Source organism: Lissotriton vulgaris, chromosome 7 (genome assembly GCF_964263255.1).
Source record: "Lissotriton vulgaris chromosome 7, aLisVul1.2, whole genome shotgun sequence".
In the NCBI taxonomy this organism is placed as follows: domain Eukaryota; kingdom Metazoa; phylum Chordata; class Amphibia; order Caudata; family Salamandridae; genus Lissotriton; species Lissotriton vulgaris.
Window position 1 is genome coordinate 827,050,703 of NC_141695.1, and position 15,357 is coordinate 827,066,059.

Genomic DNA, 15,357 nt, shown 5'->3' on the forward strand with positions numbered 1-15,357 from the left:
TATATCTGAAAATCACATCCCCAGAAGACTTCATCTCACTCAACTCTACTCTGACAAACACTCAAAACTGTCTCACTGAGAACCATCTCATGCTCAACACCTCCAAAACGGAATTCCTCCTCATCGCTCCCCCTAATCACACTCCCAAAATCGACCTCTGGTTAAAATAGCTTACTCCCTTCACCTGCTTTCCTCTCATCATTGATCCAGCTAAATCACCTGGAGTCACTCTAGACATGCACTTGAACATGCAGAAGCATATCAGCAATGCAACCAAGGGAGCTAAACATCAGATGAGAACACTAAGGAAAGCATTCCTTCCTCCTGAAGACTTTAAGCTGGCAGTACAGGCTCTTGTTCTGCCTAGGCTTGACTACGGTAGCTCCACGTTATGTGGTCTTCCCAAACATAGCTTGGCCCCACTAAGGGCTTCCATTAATGCCGCAAATTACTGGTACAAAACTAAATGATCACATTTCCCCAGCGCTAAAAACTCCAAACTGTCTGCCATATGAAGCAAGAATACAGCTTAAGATTGCCTGCATGATTCACAAAGCCCTATATTTCAAGACCCCCATTTATCTGGCTCAAATGCTAGAATTATCAGGGGGTTGGAGGCAGTAACGAAGTGCAAGTTCACTGCCTTCGAAACCACCACGGATCTTCCACAAAAAGAGAACGAGTCAAAGAGCTTTCTCAGTCATTGCCCCGAAGATCTGGAACTCTCTCCCACCAGAAGTCCGTCGAATCTCATCCACCGAAGCTTTCAAAAAGGAAGTGAAAAAAATCCTAATGAACAAGTTTCTGCCATAAAAAGGACTTAGCTCTACTGTTTACTAACCTACTCTCTATTTTGAGGCTCTGTTTGATTACTAAATAATTGTACATATGGGAATCCCAGTTTAAGCTTGCTAGGCACACGTTTCTTACAGATGTCTTTTTTTTCTCTCCTACTACTGTATCCTACCTTTCCTTAATGTGAAGAGCTCTGATACCCTCTTGGGTCTTGTTCGTGCTATACAAACTTTATGAATAAATAGATGGAACTCCTGCAGTAAAAACACAAGACAGAGCCCTTAAATGGCCCTCCCAGACTGGGGGACATGTAACCTGCCAATGTGCAAAGAGGGTAATAGTGCAACAAGTGTATGTGCAAATGTTACTAACGAAGCACGTAACACATGACCATGTTGAGAGTTATTTTCCATGATAACAGGTCATTGTACAATTCAGACAATTCAGCGTAACTGATCGAATTTTGCAATTCATATTGACATGTCAACTCTTTTGATATGTTAAGGTTTGTAAAATGAATATATAAATAAAAAAACTGATTTAAACAAAAACAAATAATCAGAGATGAAACGTGTATGCAGGAGAGCTACAAACCCTTATGTTCAACTTTGGCTTGAAGTGATGGCTCTTCTGCCTTTGTCTGGGAAATTGATGCCAGTGTGGTCACTCCTGTTTTAGAAAGAATAGATGACAATGTTTAAAAAAGAAATAGAATAATATTTCAATCTGTTGGCTAGCAGACAATTTAAGGAAGAATCTTGGTGGATTAGTCTGCATATTGTTAGTAATGGCGGCAAGTGGCTGAATAGTCCGAGCAGAGACAGAGCCCAGGATAAAGAGAGACCAGTTGTTCTAGTGGAGCCCCAATGTCCGGGCCCGATGACATGGCCTCGTATTTGGAGTGTATTGGTGATGTGTGGAAGGGCATGGGCTACAGACCCCAGCCCATTCTTTTGATGGTAGACACTAAGGAAGAACAACACTGTAAATGCATCAGTGGCAAGGGAAGAGTCTGAGGCCCGGCCACCCCTGTGCGGTAGATGTATCCCGCTTCTGGTTTCCGATTAGCTTCCCAGGAACCAGAATTGGGAGCTAGACGAAGAAGCAGCGCGGAGCTCAGTGGTCTGTCAGGGCTATGTCAGCTCGATCAACGTGAACCCCAGTCAGGCAGGCAGAGGCAAAGGCGAGTGGTAGTAGCAGCCCTGAGCCCAGCTGGTGGAACCCGCTAGTCACCTCTCACCAGCCTCTAATCCCTGCCCTAATCGGCCTGTGCCTCGACCGGCCAGCTGGTTCTCGATGCCATGGTGGTGCCTTAGTGGACACAGAAAGTGGCTCTCTTGGTGGGTGACATGGGGAAAACGATAGAAGGAAAAACTCATACAGGCCTTATCGCCTGTGAAGGCCAGCTGGAGCAACACCCGCAAATGTGAAGGTCAAAGGTGTGATAGAGCATCCAAGGATGTCCAGAAGAAGATTACTTCTCCAATGTCTATGTGTGTCAGTACTGTCCAAAGGGAAAAAAGCTATACGGACCCCTCGCTTGAAATCCATTCAGTCAAGCCCCCATGGCCCCTCTCCCTCGAAATTCAATAGTGGTAGCCAAAAAATTCAACTACATTCACTCATCCACTGCCCCAATGCCAGTGCACTTCAGCCAAGCTTAAGAAGCAGTAGCCCCTGTCACAAAAAAAGACAAATGCCCTGATGCTTCACGTGGGACAGGACATCTCACTTGTCATTAGTGATAGTGAATCACTCTGGGGTCCGAAGCTTGCCAACAACAAAAGGGCGGCAACACCTTGTAAACCAACACCCCATGCTGACAAGTACCAGGCAAACATTGAAGGTCAATACATCGAGAATGATGAGATTCTCAGTATTTTGCATCAAGTTAACCAGTCAAATCAGGATTGCAGCTAAATTTCTACTCCAACCTGCTCACAAGATAAAAAGGGTCCATGTGAAAGATCTACAATTAACTTCTATGGTCCTGAAAATAACCCAATCATCAGCCCTGCATTATCCAACACTTTGGAGAGCCTGTCAAAATAAAAACAACTCTTCACAGACCATAACATTTGAAGGGAAAAAGATATGGAATAAATGTACTTTATACTGTGGGATGCAATTGACGACAATAGGCCAATCATCATTAATATATGTGGACAAGGCAGACATACAAATAAATATCCTGCTGTCGCTGGCCACGCATGTTAAGAACATCGCACACGGATAGACAACCTCAATACCTTAATTACTAATGTCCAACCGTCTACTGACAAGCCATTGATCCCTTGTTATTGTTCCTACCTACTAGGGAAGATCTCTGCACTCCCTGAAATGATGTTCGAACTGGTTCAAGAATGTAAAGCAATAGCCAAGCCTAAGCCCACCTTAATAGATTTTGCTTCAAGACAAGTCAGCATTATGGGAACACTGTGTAAGTCAGATGGAGAAATTTTAAACAAGGTCCCAGAAGCTCAAATTTCATTTCCCAAACAGATTGATACCAATTCACTAGATGTGGGACCAACTGGCTCAGCTAATTCAGATGGCATTGATATGGTATCCACTATCCTTTCAAGGAAAAATAAAAAAACACCTCTAGAAACTTAACAATAGGCTAACTGTTCCGCAATAGCAGACCACAATTATTACTTTATCTTTCCTGGAGGCCAACAAAAAAACAACTTACCTTCTGGAAGTGACCTCAATCAGAGCCAACATGCGAGGAAAGCCACTGGTGCCCGCAAGGCGCAAAATAAAGAACTGGAAGAGTCTTTGGAACAAAAAGCTCCAGGCAATAAGCATGTAATATCATTTGCTGAAGTAAAGTGACACCGATCAAGCTAGTCCAGAGTCATTAAGATCATCCAAGAAGTATCAAACTTCAAACAGCTGAAATGGAAGCTGACATGGAAAGAAGTACAAACCAATGGGCTGAAGGTTATGCCCAATATAAATGTGCATTTAGTAACCCATGCTCCTCAGGAGTAAGGCACAATGAGTCACGTACATTTATCAATGGCCACTTCCCTCCATGTAGAAGAGAGGTTGAAGGATGATGAGATGGGCAGGATGGGAAAAGCCAACTTGACCGCTATACTCGGAGGTGGCAGCCTCTATCAAAGGGACGCAAATGTCCAAACGGACTTTCAAGGGGGAGTGGTACACCCCAAGAAAACTAGAAGTATCTGCCCATATGGAATAAATTTAAGGGAGGTGCTACGTTAATTCTCCACCCAGAATATGTTTCCAAAGGATGAGAAGACATCCTTAACCGAAGTGATATCTTTAAATTACTTTCTGTACTCCCCCTGGTATGGACAGGATTGAGTCAAAAGAGATTGAATGCATTGTTTTATTCCTGGCACCCACGACAATCCAAGCGAAGCCACTAAAGTCCAGTTTAGTCATCAGGAGGTTGCACAAAAGATTGAGGAGCAAGTAAATGTGTTGTCTTAATTGGGTATCATTCTTAGCAAACCGTCTCCCCCAAAATACCCTTGGATTTTGGCCAAACTGGTCCCAGGTCGCCTCAGAAGGACAGAGTTCTCTGCTGCCCAAAAGGTTCAGAAAAAAGGGGGTATGGAATCATTAAGAATAACAAAGGATTTCCCCAACAATACGAGGGGATGTTGGATGGCAAACAACCTGAGAACCATAGAAGCCTGATCCCAAACAGATCTTCACCTATACCCCTAACAACCCTGCAGTTTTGTTCCTGGTATATCCATAGCTCAATAACGTTGTCTGCCAATGATGATGTAGCTAAGGGTATTTGCAAAAACATCATAATTTGCCTCCAAGATATTTGGCAATTAGCTGCGGCTGAGGCTGCATGGCCAGACCACCTTGAAGGTTTTGCACCACCCCTCAGGTGGGGTCTCAGTTCTTATTCAGAAAGCCTTGGTAACAAACATAGTGGTATTGGCTAGCGGAATTTGGAGCTTACATATTCAGAAAACTAGTATCGGCCATTAAACAAAATCTTAGGGAAAAGTTACAATTCATCATAGTGTGCATCTATATTAATCCAAAACAACCAAAAAAAAAAAAGAACAGCAGTGGCCAAAGTTGTAAAAATCACCAAAGCTTTACAACTGCAATATCTGTAGGCCATGTGGCTACTTGCTGAGACGGCAACATGTTTCTGTTAGAAACTGCGGAGCCATTGATTTGGATGCCGGAGAAGACGCAGCTTGGTTCATGCCTGAAATCACACTTGGTAAAATCAAGAACAACTCTGCAAGGAAGAGATTCGCTACCCTCCTCAATCAACTAGGTATTACAACCACAATGGCAGAGGCACCCTTGACAATCCTCCAGCCTGCACATTCATCTCACAAAACAGTTAATCATTGATAGGCTACGTCTGGCTTTCTGCTTATAAGTTTAACCAAGTGAGCTGCTTTGAGGTGAACCCTGGCCTGATTAGTGATCATGCAATGTTAGTTTGCTCTCTCTCCATGAGCATGTCTAGTTGGTACATGGCTGAGATGATAGGCATCAAAGATGAGGTCAGCTCACTCCGCAGAATTAATTGAAGTTTCGACTTATCAGTCGGGAAGTTGATGTACTAAAGAAACTCCTCATGGCAGACCTGCCTGGCCATGTCTCATTCCCGCCCCAATGGCACTCCCTAACATCAAAGCTATTAAACCAATTCTCTTTACCAACCCAAGTGTCATGGCCAACTAAGGAACTCCTGTCTTTGCACTCATCAAAGGAACTAAAAATGCCCGACTGGAAGCTGGACAATCGACTGAGAAGGAGCTGAACCATTATTAATACAGACGCACTTACTAACGAAATAAGAAAAATAAGAAAGGCATACAGATCAAAGCTATGGGAACTGAGTAAACTGAAATAAGAAAAAGAGTGTGGAGATGTATGAGACTTCAAAGTTAAGAAACTCTCACAAATTTTGGAGGCTGGTACAGCAGAGGTCTAATGGAAACAGTTCTCTATATCAGCAGCTAACTGGGTAAACTATGTTACAAGTTTATATCTTACAAATACAAGTGTACAATTGTACAATAGGCAATTAACCAAATTAATATGGCCAAATTGCGATCAATCATCACCTCTGCCCAATAGCAGCCCCTGGGCCCAATGGGCTACCAGCTAGAATATTTAAAGTTGCACAAAAAGAATGGGTCAGTCTTCTATGCCCGCTATTCAAGCAATGTTTTAGAACAAACGAGGGGCAAGAGAGCTGGAGGGGATCCATATTATCCCCAATATAAAATAAAGGTCCAACTAACCAGCCAGCCAGCCAACTTCAAGTTAATAGCCCTGCTTGATGTAGATGGGAAAGGCTATGCGAATGCGCTCAATTCAGAGCTTGAAGAATGGGCTTGAGCCAAAGCATTTATACCGATCACAAAATCAGGATTAGACAAAGTTGTGGCAGAGGATCACCTAGTGCTTCTCTCTTCCCTGATTGAGGCAGCAAATAAAAAACAAGCCCCAACATTATATGCAGCCTTTATTGATTGATTGATACACCACCGCCTTTGATAAAGTAGACTGATTGAGGCTTTGGCGGAAATTCCATACCTGGGGCATCCCATCCCCATTGTTGCGAGCCATCATGAGCCTATACGTTAGGATCTGGGTGAGAGGCAAGTTCTTCACCAATAGAGGTGACTCAAAAGATCCAGACTAATTAAGAGCGGAAACAGGGATGCATATTGGCTCCCCTTGTATTTGTTAATGTTAATGTTAATGTTAATATTAATTTATTAAGCGCTCGTACGCCCTGGGGCTTCATGGCGCTATAGGAAGGAACACAGCGCACCGGTTAAAAACAGAGATGAAGCAACTCAGCAGTAAGCCTGGGAGAATAGCCAGGTTTTGAGGGAGTGTTTGAAACTCAGAATGTTACCGCTCAGTTTCAATTGAAGAGGAAGGGAGTTCCAGAAGGTGGCTGCAAGGTGATCAAAGCAGCAACCGCCTAGACGCTTCCTCTTATAAGAGGGGACGTTCAAGAGGGATTGGGGGGGGGACAATTGAGCAGTTTACCAGGGCCGGTTTCTGTTCCCAGTCCGGCCCTGATCATACCACAGTTTGGCTGCAAAGGTCGTTGAGTTCGCTGTCCTGCTGCTGTAATGAAAATAAGATCTCTACCAATGCCTCGAAGACAAAAATAATAATGTATGGGAGGAAGAAAGTCAAGAAAACTAAATTCACCTTGGATCAGGTGCACATTGAACAGCTATCAGATCTAAATACCTTGGTTTCTACATCAACCACTGTGGCTTGCACTAAGCGCAGCTTGAGGTGATGAAAGCAACGTGGGCTGCAATAATGATACGTTTTCAGAAATTACTAAAACAAATGAAAGGGCCTGACTTGTCTGCAATTTGTCAAGTCATTGACTCCAAGTTCATTCCAACATTTTCATACGGCTCTCTAATCTTTAAAGGCTGTTTTGGGCCCTGGTTCGACAAGCTCAGTATCGCTGTTATAGAAGATAGTATATAGGCGTTGGCAAGAGCACAGTAGTGGAGGGCAAGTGCTGGGTGTCGGGAGACAAAGGGTTCCCTCAGTGTGCACTCACGTTAAGGTAGGGCATTCAGAGAGTGGGGGCATTCCGTGTCTGCGAGTATTGGGGTGGTTGGTGTGGGGGCGGGGCCTTGGCCGGGGATTACGTGCACATTCAAGTGGGGGGGGGGGGGGGGGGGGAGGGGGCGTAGGCGGGTCCTCTGTGTGCAGGGTCTTCCGGAAGCCATGCAGAAGCATGGCCCATTCCATAGAGATGGGATGCTTACTCGCTCCTCTGGCTTCCTCCTCCCTAAGAGCGTCCTCCTCTGCCGCCGCCCACTTACAAACCGCCCCCGTCCAAGCTGCTATAGGGGGGGATTCCGGAGATCGCCAGTGCATGGCTATGCATCTGTTTGCCAGCAATAGCGCCAAGGATACAAAGCGCCTGTGTACCGGGTCACGTTTAGGGACATGGAAGATGCCTAGTGCACTGGATTCCCTGGAGGCTAGTGATGTGAGACCTGTAATATCTGCCAGTGTGTCGTGCACCGTTTTCCATAGGGAGTGGAGGTCGGGGCAGCTCCAAAACATGTGACGAAAGTCTGCATCAGGGGATCGACATCTGGGGCACAGGAATTGTGTAGAAGGGTAAAACCGCTGTAGGCGCGCTGGGGTGAGGTATGCCCTGTGTAGTATATAGTATTGAATGTTTTTGAATCGAGCATTCCTAGAGACGCGTTTCGGGGCCTCGAGCGCCTTGGTCCACTCTGTGTCGTGAAATGCGCGACCGATGTCTTCCTCCCACGTGGCCCGTAGGGTTGTCAGGGGGGCGTGCGAGAGTTCCCGGATTGATTTATACAACCAGGTGACCAAGTGGCGTCCCACTCCCATGTGCAGGATGGTGTGTATTACTGGATGCGTGTCTGGTTCACCTGCTCCTAGATTACAGTAGGGACGAAATCCCTCGAGTAGTTGTCGATGTCTGAGGAATTGACCTGGGGGAAGTTCATACTCCGCGACCAACCGATCGATTGGTTTCAGCTGTCCCTCCTCGAAGAGCGACTCCATATCCGTGATGGCACAATGTGTCCATTCAGTAAGCATAGGCGCCGTGAAATAGGATTCCCGTCTGGGGCAGCCTACCAACGGTAGTAACGGGGAGTATGGGGCTCAACCGGGGGCCATCCGGTGGATCCGCATCATACATTGACGCGCAATCGCGACTTGAAGGGGGTATGTGCGCCGGGGTTTGGTGCCCGGGAGGAGAAGACGGGCGAGCTCCGGGATCGGGACTCTACCGGTCGGGGTGAAGGTCTCCTGAGTGTAACAGTCCGTCGTCCAATACGACAGCCACTGGAGCTGCGCTGCTAGGAAGTAGGACTCGAAGGAAGGCGCTCCGAGCCCGCCTTGTGTTGTGGGGAGTTGGAGGGTTTTCAAGGCTACTCTGTGTCGGTTAGCGCCCCATATAAGGGTACCCAGGAGAGAGTTGAGGTCCCGGAAGAAGGATCTGGGCGGCACCACCGGCAGGTTCGTGAAGTAGTAGAGAAGTCGGGGGAGCATCACCATTTTGGCCAGGGCTATCCGCCCTACCGGGGCCAATGGGAGCTTGTTCCAGAAGGCAACCGTCGGGCGCAGGTTAGCTAGCCCTTTACGGTGATTGCCGTCGAAGATGTCTGCCGGAGAGTGGTACAGGCGGACACCGAGGTACCGGGGAGCTTCCGCGGACCATGAGAGTCTATGGGTTCCCAGCTCGACGTCGCGGGGGGGGGGGTACGTGCGGGTGGTAAGGATAGATCGTGGATTTGTCCCACTTCACCTGGAGTCCCGAGGCGTCTGCGAACTCAGCCATTTCCCTCGCCATTTGGCCTGTAGTCGGCCCAGTTCGGTAGCGTTGGTATGTGTCTCTTGTAACAGTGCTACGCTAGCTGACATACGTTTAATGTAAGAGTAAACAGAGTAGCGTTTGCTAGGTGTGTGGAGACCCGGTACATTCAGTGTGAGGACGTTAATGTCCGACCGTGGAATCGCCATTGCTATAGTATCGTGCTCGTGAATGGGGCACCCTTGCAATTCCCAAGGACCGTGAGGTCATGTGTTTCGTGTGTGCCCCTGCGCCCCATGCTTCCATATGTGTGGAGGAGGGTCTAACGGGGCAACAACAGGTAGAACTAAAGGTGGGTAACAGTCCTAATACCAGGGATATATCACCGGGGGTGGCATATCCAAACCAGTGTCCCACTAGGGGAGAAATATAACAAAATTCTGTGGGGGTGGCAGCGTGTGTTACTGCCGGGCTTATTCGCAGATCGGGCTGTTGTAGGAGAGATGACAATCGCGCGTGTGCGCATACAGCCAACTGGTAATGCATCTTTGGCGCGCAAACATCGCATAGCGCGTTAAACAACCAAAAAAGAGGATACAGCAATCGTCCATTGGTTCATCAGAGCTCACTTGTGTGATAAAGGACTGTCTAACATTCATAACATCTGAGCTCACTTGTGTGGTAAAGGACTGTCTAACATTCATAACATCTGAGCTCACTTGTGTGGTAAAGGACTGTCTAACATTCATAACATCTAAGCTCACTTGTGTGGTAGGGGACAGTCTAACATTCATACCATCTGAGCTCACTTGTGTGGTAGGGGACAGTCTAACATTCATAACATCTGAGCTCACTTGTTTGGTAGGGGACAGACTAACATTCATAACATCTGAGCTCACTTTTGTGGTAAGGGACAGTCTAACATTCATAACATCTGAGCTCACTTGTGTGGTAAAGGACAGTCTAACATTCATAACATCTGAGCTCACTTGTGTGGTAAGGGACAGTCTAACATTCATAACATCAGAGCTCACGTGTGTGGTAAAGGGCAGTCTAACATTCATAACATCTGAGCTCACTTGTGTGGTAGGGGACAGTCTAACATTCATAACATCTGAGCTTGCTTGTGTGGTAGGGGACAGTCTAACATTCATAACATCTGAGCTCACTTGTGTGCAAAGGGCAGTCTAACATTCATAACATCTGAGCTCACTTGTGTGGTAGGGGACAGTCTAACATTCATAACATCTGAGCTCACTTGTGTGGTAAAGGGCAGTCTAACATTCATAACATCTAAGCTCACTTGTGTGGTAGGGGACAGTCTAACATTCATAACATCTGAGCTCACTTGTGTGGTAGGGGACAGTCTAACATTCATAACATCTGAGCTCACTTGTGTGGTAGGGGACAGTCTAACATTCATAACATCTGAGCTCACTTGTGTGGTAAGGGACAGTCTAACATTCATAACATCTGAGCTCACTTGTGTGGTAAAGGGCAGTCTAACATTCATAACATCTAAGCTCACTTGTGTGGTAGGGGACAGTCTAACATTCATAACATCTGAGCTCACTTGTGTGGTAGGGGACAGTCTAACATTCATAACATCTGAGCTCACTTGTGTGGTAGGGGACAGTCTAACATTCATAACATCTGAGCTCACTTGTGTGGTAAGGGACAGTCTAACATTCATAACATCTGATCTCATTTGTGTGGTAAGGGACAGTCTAACATTCATAACATCTGAGCTCACTTGTGTGGTAAGCGACAGTCTAACATTCCATCTGAGCTCACTTGTGTGGTAGGGGACAGTCTAACATTCATAACATCTGAGCTCACTTGTGTGGTAGGGGACAGTCTAACATTCATAACATCTCAGCTCACTTGTGTGGTAGGGGACAGTCTAACATTCATAACATCTGAGCTCACTTGTGTGGTAAGGGACAGTCTAACATTCATAACATCTGAGCTCACTTGTGTGGTAGGGGACAGTCTAACATTCATAACATCTGAGCTCACTTGTGTGGTAAGGGACAGTCTAACATTCATAACATCTGAGCTCACTTGTGTGGTAGGGGACAGTCTAACATTCATAACATCTGAGCTCACTTGTGTGGTAAGGGACAGTCTAACATTCATAACATCTGAGCTCACTTGTGTGGTAAGGGACTGTCTAACATTCATAACATCTGAGCTCACTTGTGTGGTAAGGGACAGTCTAACATTCATAACATCTGAGCTCACTTGTGTGGTAGGGGACAGTCTAACATTCATAACATCTGAGCTCACTTGTGTGGTAAGGGACAGTCTAACATTGATTACATCAGAGCTGCCAAATATGGTACAGGAACAACCTAACTGTCATACAACCAGAGCTCCTTTGTCTGTGGCTGAGAGACAAGCTAGCTTTCACCACATCACAGCTCATGTGTGTGTGGTGTGGTTCAGGCTAACATTCTTCACATCAGATCTCACACTTGTAGAAGGAGAGCTACAAACCCTTATGTCCACCCTTGGCTTGAAGTGATGCCTCGTCTGCCTTCGTCTGGGAAATTGGTGCCACTGTGGGTACTCCTGTTTTAGAGGGAACAGATGACAATATTTGTTTTTTGAAAATGAATACAATTTTGATCTGCTGGCAAAGAGAAAGTGTAAGGACGAAAGTTGATGAATTAGTCTGCTTATTGTTAGTAATGTATTTGCATGTGATTGCATTCAGCACAAATGTGCCAGCCTTATACAAGGCACTGCCTACAACAGCCTGCACTCCCCTCCCAGGCTCTTATCACTCATGGACATTTAGGAAATGACCCCTCCTCTCTCACAAGAGTGTTGGGGACATCGGCCTACTCCATGGACTCTCGTGAATGCCACTTATTGAAGGAGATCACAGGGTTTGAATAAGTGGCCCATTCCAGAGACACCTTACTCGAGGGGTTAAAGGGCACCAAGGAAACAACTCCAACCTCGCAGAATCCATGAAGGTTCTAGATAAGTAGCCACTCCAACCAAAAAACACATACATTTATCACACAGTGAATCAGGGATAGCAACAAAAAAAGAGTACAGAGATCACACAAGGTATGATCTTGCTCGTGAATTAAGCATTTGGAGGGCGCACACTGCAAAAAGGACCAATTTCTACTGGATACGAAATAGAAGTGTGTCTTGGTCTTTTGTGAGATACGAGTAGAACCTATATTGTAGTGGGTGTTGTAGTGTGGCTTGGATCTGAGGAATATTTGTAGCGTAGAAATAGGTGACTACAGAGCAAACCTTAGGCATCTTGGTGACTGAAGAGAAAGGTAGGAGAAGGACAGGAAAGGTGTAGGAGGCTGATGGTGAGACGGAAAGAAAGTGAGAGTGTGTGAGATAGAGGAAAAGGGAATGCCACTGTGTGCATGTGTTAATGAGCAAGTGTATGTGAGGTGATGGAAACGGGGCCTGTTTTGGGATTAAGCATTACACATAGTCTGTCACAGCCAAGGAGAATCCCAGGCTAGTAAGAGGTTAACAAGTCTATCAACAAACAGTATGCAGTACCTTACGGGTAAAGAGAGGAGAATATGTGGTCGGTCAGCAACGAAGGAAATTGACGTTGTGTGTCAGTTCCCTCAGGAACAGGAGCCCCCACACACCCAGTTGAGTGTCATGCTTCATCATAGGGCACGTCCCTCCAAAACGTGGTGGCTATCAGCAGAGGCAATGATCTCTGAATCTCTGATAGCTCAAAGGGTCAACATGTTTCTTGTTGTAGGTTGTCAATAACAATCAGTTGGCAATTTGTCAGGACCAATTATTTCTAATTTGCACAGTGACTGTAATTTGGGGTCATATCAAAGATTATCCAAGCACAAAGCAACCTAAATGTGATGTCCCTTCAAATAGTGTTTTCTAAAATGAAAAAGCAGACCTGAAATAGAGTTAAAACCATAAAACAAGTTGCCTGTGAAATGCAGGTAATCATGAACATATTCTCATTCTTAGGCCGGCATGCGTAATATTGTTCAACATGCTACTGTCAGTGTTGGTGAAACTGGCAGAGTGACAGACAAAACACATAACAAACAAGTGACACACTCTGGGGTAACTGCAGGCATTTAGATTTCACACACTGTGTCACAAGAGGCAAGAAACTCACCCATTTAGGGTAGCACTTTTGCCTCCTCGCGTGGGAGGAGAGATAACGCTGATTTAGCATGCTAGAATGCAAGGAAGGAGAAGCTGTAGTAATCCCATAGTAGAAGTTTGGGTACTGCAGGGGAGACTTGTAAACAAACCATACTGTGGTACTTACAATGTCGTAGTGAAGACTCCAGAGGAAGTCCTACCCAATCTCTGCTGCCTCGGGAGTGGAGGAGCAAGAAAACCGGGCGACTTAAAATGTCCTCGTGGTCAGAAGCTCTCAGATGATTCCATTACAAGTGCCCAGAAGACCTAGACCAAGGCACGTATGTAATAGTATGGGCACCGACTTAAGTGAACATGGTGTCATCAAATGTGCTAGTAGAGGCCTTCGATCTCTCTGGTAGCCAAAAGACGTACTGATATTTGGAGAAGTGCCCTAAAAAAACCAGGCTGGCTCTGCGTTAGTACTGGCGAACCTGAACATATGGTCAGGCTACCTCCCCGAGCCATGATAGAGCAGGAAGGAGACAGCTGAAGTGCCTGGTGTCTTAAGGGGAGATGTCTTAAGAATGCGGCGTAGAGGAGGGCATGATATGCGCATGTGTGTCAACGTGGTCAAAGACCAATCTCCTCTGGGCGCCATCTCAAAAATGGAGGCCGATTATACATTGGTATGGTGAACATTGACAACATATGTATCAGAGCCATAAAGTTGTAGCCTCAGGGGGCACTGACCTCGAGTACAATGGGAATATATTTTATTTTATTAATTTTAAAGGTTTTATATAGCGCTGGCTAGACCCGGAGGTATCAGGGCGCTTTACATGAGCATCAGATCGTAGTTACAGGTTACATCGTTACAAAGGTTACACAGTTATTAGAGCATGGCAACATAGCTACTTGTAAGGTCAAGATAAACAATAAGCACAAATACGAAAGGGGAAAAGCAAGCAAGGGGAAAGATTCAGGGGAGGGAGGAAGGAGCTGGGGAAGTAGATAGGTAATGAAGGCGGGAAAGAGGAGGGGAGGGTGAAGAACATTGCAGGAAAGAGGAGGGGATGGGTACACAAACAGGTAGACGAGTCAAAGAAATGTCCAAAGTCTAGTAAGCTGTGATCCCAGGGGAAGTGATATCACTTCCCTATCTCTGTTGCGGGAGGCTCCCTTTACGCAGTGGACTCTCTCAGAGGGGTCTCTGAGACTCCAGGCCTACAAACTGGATCCTTCCCCAAAAAGGGTAGAGGGAGTGCTTTGGCAAGGGGTGCCATACCATACCTCAGCTGTGAGTGGCTCCCTTGGCGCAGTGGACTCTCTCAGCGGGTACACTGAGACTCCAGAGTATACATATTAGATCTTTACCCAACAAGGGGAGAAGGAGTGCTTAGTCAAAGGGCACAAAGATCGGGAGCTAGGCAGACTAGCAGGTAAGGTGAGAGATTCAGGGGAGAGAGGATAGGAGCTAGGGAGGTAGACAAAGGGAGAAAGAGTACTAAATGGGAACAAATTTAATTAATGAGTTATTATATAGCGCTGGCTAGACCCGATGGAATCAGAGCGCTTTACATGAGGGACAATAATGTTGCAAATTACATCAGTTAAAAGTTACAGAAGTATCAACAAAATCATTTAAAGAACATAGGGGAACAAGGTGAATGGAGCAGGAAAGGTAAGGGGATAGGGTAAAGGGGTAGGAGGAAGACAGGAGTAGAGACGAGGGGAAAATAGTTACAAAAGATACCAGAAAAAACTTTTTAGGAGCATAGAAGAAAAGGAAAATGGGGAGAGGAATGGAAAGGGGGTGAGGGAAAAGGGGTAGTGTATAGATACAGGGGAGAGAGAAGGGAAAGTATGTCCAAGGTCCAGCTGGGTAGGTGACGGCCGAGGGGGAATCCATGGTCCATCTCCTCTTCAGCTATCAGGTAGGTCCACCGGGCATCAGTCAAATGGCTAGGTCTCAACAGAAAAACATTAAAGGGGAAGAGGGTGAGAAGAAGGGCGGGTAGAGGGGGAAGGGGGTGGGGGGAAGGGAAGGAGGGGGAAACGACAGAGAGACGAAGGAAAGTCTGCCCAAAATCCGGCTGGGTAGGGGACGGCCGAGGGGGAATCCACAACCCATCTCCTCT

At 46.1% G+C, this 15,357-nt stretch overlaps 1 protein-coding gene across 12 annotated transcripts in view; it reads right to left on the reverse strand.

The window, feature by feature from the left end:
• Window positions 1-15,357, reverse strand: part of LOC147702483 (uncharacterized) — a 203,202-nt gene that overhangs the window by 105,660 nt on the left and 82,185 nt on the right. For 8 of the 12 annotated variants that reach the window (XM_086931113.1, XM_086931109.1, XM_086931111.1 and 5 more), the window contains 2 exons: window positions 11,606-11,680; window positions 1,390-1,464 (listed from right to left, as the gene is read on the reverse strand). The exons of 1 other annotated variant lie outside the window; for it this stretch is intronic. In XM_086931113.1, coding sequence (XP_086787239.1) covers window positions 1,390-1,464; window positions 11,606-11,680 — 150 coding nt within the window. The remainder of the gene's footprint in view (window positions 1-1,389; window positions 1,465-11,605; window positions 11,681-15,357) is intronic. 3 more of the 12 variants (XM_086931114.1, XM_086931110.1, XM_086931108.1) reach the window with 2 other exon arrangements.